Genomic DNA, 3,375 nt, shown 5'->3' with positions numbered 1-3,375 from the left:
ATGGGGACTCACTATTCACTATACTATTCTCTCTAGTGTATGTTTGAAAAGCTTCTTTAGTACATTAGTGGAAAACAGATTTAGTGATAAACATTTAAATATTCAAATCCAAAGCCACAGAAGGTCAGTGAATTGATTGTTACAACTGAGTTTGGAACTTCGGCTGATGCAACAAATACAGACCCCAAACCAAGCGGTGAGACCACTTTCCAACAGGTTTCTTGGTCATAACACTTCAAATTTATGTAATTCTTCCATATAAGGAAAACAATAATGATCATGACAGCAACTAACATAAATGTTTTCCATGTACTTGGTGCTGTGCCAAGAGTTTTACATGAGTTATTTACAGGTATTATCTTATTTAATCCTTAAAACAACCCCATAAAGGTTACACAGGACATAAGGAAGACAGAGAGAAAGGGAAACACTTTTCCCAAACAGGGAGTGGCAGGGCCATGATCTGAACCTGGGTAAACTAATTCCCAAGCCTGAAATCTTACTGTCTACCCCATGTTGCCATTAGGTCTTCTGCTCTTGGAGAAATGGAAGCACCATCTTCCAGCTAAAAAAAGAAGGGATGCGGTTTGGGAACTGGATGAGAGGTTTGCTTCTCCCTTGCTTTATGCATTGAGAACCATTGCACTTTTTAAATAATAAATGATTTGGGGGCCAGGCGAGGTGGCTCATGCCTGTAATCCTAGCACTTTGGGAGGCTGAGGCAGGTGGATCACGAGGTCAGGAGTTCGAGACCAGCCCGGCCAACATGGTGAAACTCCATCTCTACTAAAAATAAAAAAATTAGCTGGGCATGGTGGCGGGTGCCTGTAATCCCAGCTACTTGGGAGGCTGAGGCAGGAGAACTGCTTGAACCCAGGAGGCGGAGGTTGCAGTGAGCTGAGGTCAGGCCACTGCACTCCAGCCCGGGCGACAGAGCGAGACTCCGTCTCAAAAAAAAAAAAAAAAGAAGTTTAGCTTGCTGAAAGTACAGTTTTCTAAGTATGTAGTTTATGAAATTTGGAAAATAAACAGACTGAATTTATTAGGGCTTTCTCAGTATCTTTTAATGCTCTCAATATATCCAATGTTGTCCTGGAGAGCTCTTTGGTCTTGGTGTCCAGTAATGTTGCATTCAGTAAATGGGTAAGAAGATAAAATGTCCCCTCCTTGGATTTTCCTGAATCGTTTCTCTGTACATAATACATACCCTAAATGTACACATGTATATGGTTTGATGTAAATGAGGTCATTGTTTATTTCATGTAAATAATTACCTTTTTTTTACTCCAACTACTTTTTTTGAGGTATATTGTCATAAATGTATCAATTTAAAATGTTTACTGTGAGGAATTTTAACTAATATATACATATAGCTATGTTACTATTACCCAAATCAATATAAGAAACTTTCCATCACCCCGAGAAAGTTATCTTATATCCCTTTCCTCAGGCAATTACTATTCTGATTTTTATCATAATAGAGTAGTTTTTGCCTGTTCTTGACTATTGAATACAGTATGTAAAAATTAGCCAAGCCTGGTGGTACATGCCTGTAGTCCCAATTACTCAGGAGGGCTGAGGTAGGAAGATTGCTTGAGCCTGGGAGTTTGAGGCTGCAGTGAGCTGTGATCGCGTCACTGCACTCCAGCCCTGGTGACAGAGTTAGGTGAGACTCTTTTTCCAAAAAAAATAAGAGAAAGAGGAGTGAATGCCCCCTCTTCTCCAATCCAAATAATTGGATGATAAGTAATTAAAAATTGCTATTAATAGTAAGCTTTTAGTATCTTGGCCAGTTTATTACAGAGGACGATAAATGATTCCACGTGGATAGGGCATAACATATAGAGAATGAGACTATGTCAGAAGAGGGAGAAGGGATTTGAAACAACATGAGTATCTCAGGGACAGATGAATTGGTTCTGCTATTGGTAGGCCTGGAAGGCAAGGTCAGAAGTAGCAAAAAATGGATAACAAAAGCACTACTTGTCACCTAAGCTAAGTGGAATAGCTGGCCCAGTAGGAGAAATGTAGGTTTTGCTCTACACTGAGTTCTCCAACTCTTGATAAGCCTCCAAAAACAAATGTTAGGGGAAAAAAATGCAGCTGGCTATGAAAAGATATTTTATCTCATTTCATTAAAAAATCAATGTCAACACTGTTAACAGAATCATTTTATCCTCAGGATAGAGGCAATGCTCTAAACAAACACCAACTCAAGAGCCTCTGATGCCAACCCAGAGGGTACCCAAACACAAACTTAGCATAGAGGTAAGAGTCTCTATGTCTTTTGGTGGAGGCAAAGCCATTTGGTTGGTACTTCATAGGAATATCTTTCTACCAGGTCTTCATCATATGGTATGTGCCACGAGTCTCCAGTTGTTTGTACCACTGTGTCATAGCTGAGAATATGCTGTTGAATTAAAAAGAGAACAAAACATTGAGAACAACACTAAAGGGCTACCTGGTCATTTCTCTTTCTGACACTTATCAAGTTTGCTTCAGAAGAATACTAATAATGGATTATCTCACTTAATAATGGATTTTCAAAGGGCAGCTAACTCTGTGAAGATGAACCCTAGCATTAGGAGTTTCTTTTTTTGAGGGGTCTCATTTTTAAGTCTAAAGACTCTCTATATAAGTATTACATTTATGTAAGACAGAGTTTCTTTTGTTGGCTCATCAGTTTTGTGTGTGTGAGTGAAAAATTTCAAATACAGTCAGCCTTCCATAACTGCAGGTTTTGTATCCCTGGCAAACCAACACGGACTGAAATTATTTGAAAACAAAAAACAAAAAAAAAAAACTGAACATGTACAGACTTTTTTTCTTCTTGGCATTATTCCCTAAACAATACAGAAACAACTATTTATATAGCATTTACATTGTATTAGGTATTTTAAATAATCTAGATGATTCAAAGTATACAGGAGGATGTGTGTAGGTTATATGCAAATACTATGCCATTTTATATAAGGGACTTGAGCATTTGAGGATTTTAGTATCTGTGAGAGGTCCTGAGACCAATTCTTCATGGATACCAAGGAACAATTGCATACAAAAGTAGAGAAATGGTATCATGAACTCCCATGTACTCATCACCTAGGTTCGGCCATTATCAATTCATCTCTAGTCTTATTTCATCCATATGGTGCCCCCCCCACCTCAGATATGTAATTTCTTCTGTAATACTTCAGTATGTATCTCTAAGAAATAAGGTTTTATTTTATAAATGTAAGATCAATATCTGTATACTTTTATTATACTTAAGAATTAATAGTTCTTGGCCGGGCGCAGTGGCTCAAGCCTGTAATCCCAGCACTTTGGGAGGCCGAGATGGGCGGATCACGAGGTCAGGAGATCGAGACCATCCTGGCT

General features: G+C 38.5%; 1 protein-coding gene across 5 annotated transcripts in view; it reads right to left on the bottom strand.

Annotated features, from left to right (window-relative positions):
• Positions 1-1,763: 1,763 nt before the first annotated feature.
• The window catches only part of KIAA0391 (KIAA0391 ortholog), a 154,433-nt gene continuing 152,821 nt past the window's right edge, over positions 1,764-3,375 (bottom strand). For 4 of the 5 annotated variants that reach the window (XM_011925829.1, XM_011925838.1, XM_011925847.1 and 1 more), the window contains one exon: positions 1,764-2,410. In XM_011925829.1, the coding sequence (XP_011781219.1) occupies positions 2,279-2,410 (132 nt within the window). In that variant the 3' untranslated portion in view covers positions 1,764-2,278. The remainder of the gene's footprint in view (positions 2,411-3,375) is intronic. The other variant, XM_011925820.1, reaches the window with a different exon arrangement.

The sequence above is a fragment of the Colobus angolensis genome, unplaced genomic scaffold, assembly GCF_000951035.1.
Source record: "Colobus angolensis palliatus isolate OR3802 unplaced genomic scaffold, Cang.pa_1.0 Scaffold119, whole genome shotgun sequence".
Lineage (NCBI taxonomy): Eukaryota > Metazoa > Chordata > Mammalia > Primates > Cercopithecidae > Colobus > Colobus angolensis.
Note: the sequence above shows the minus strand (reverse complement) of the source record. Positions and strands in the feature narration are given on the sequence as shown.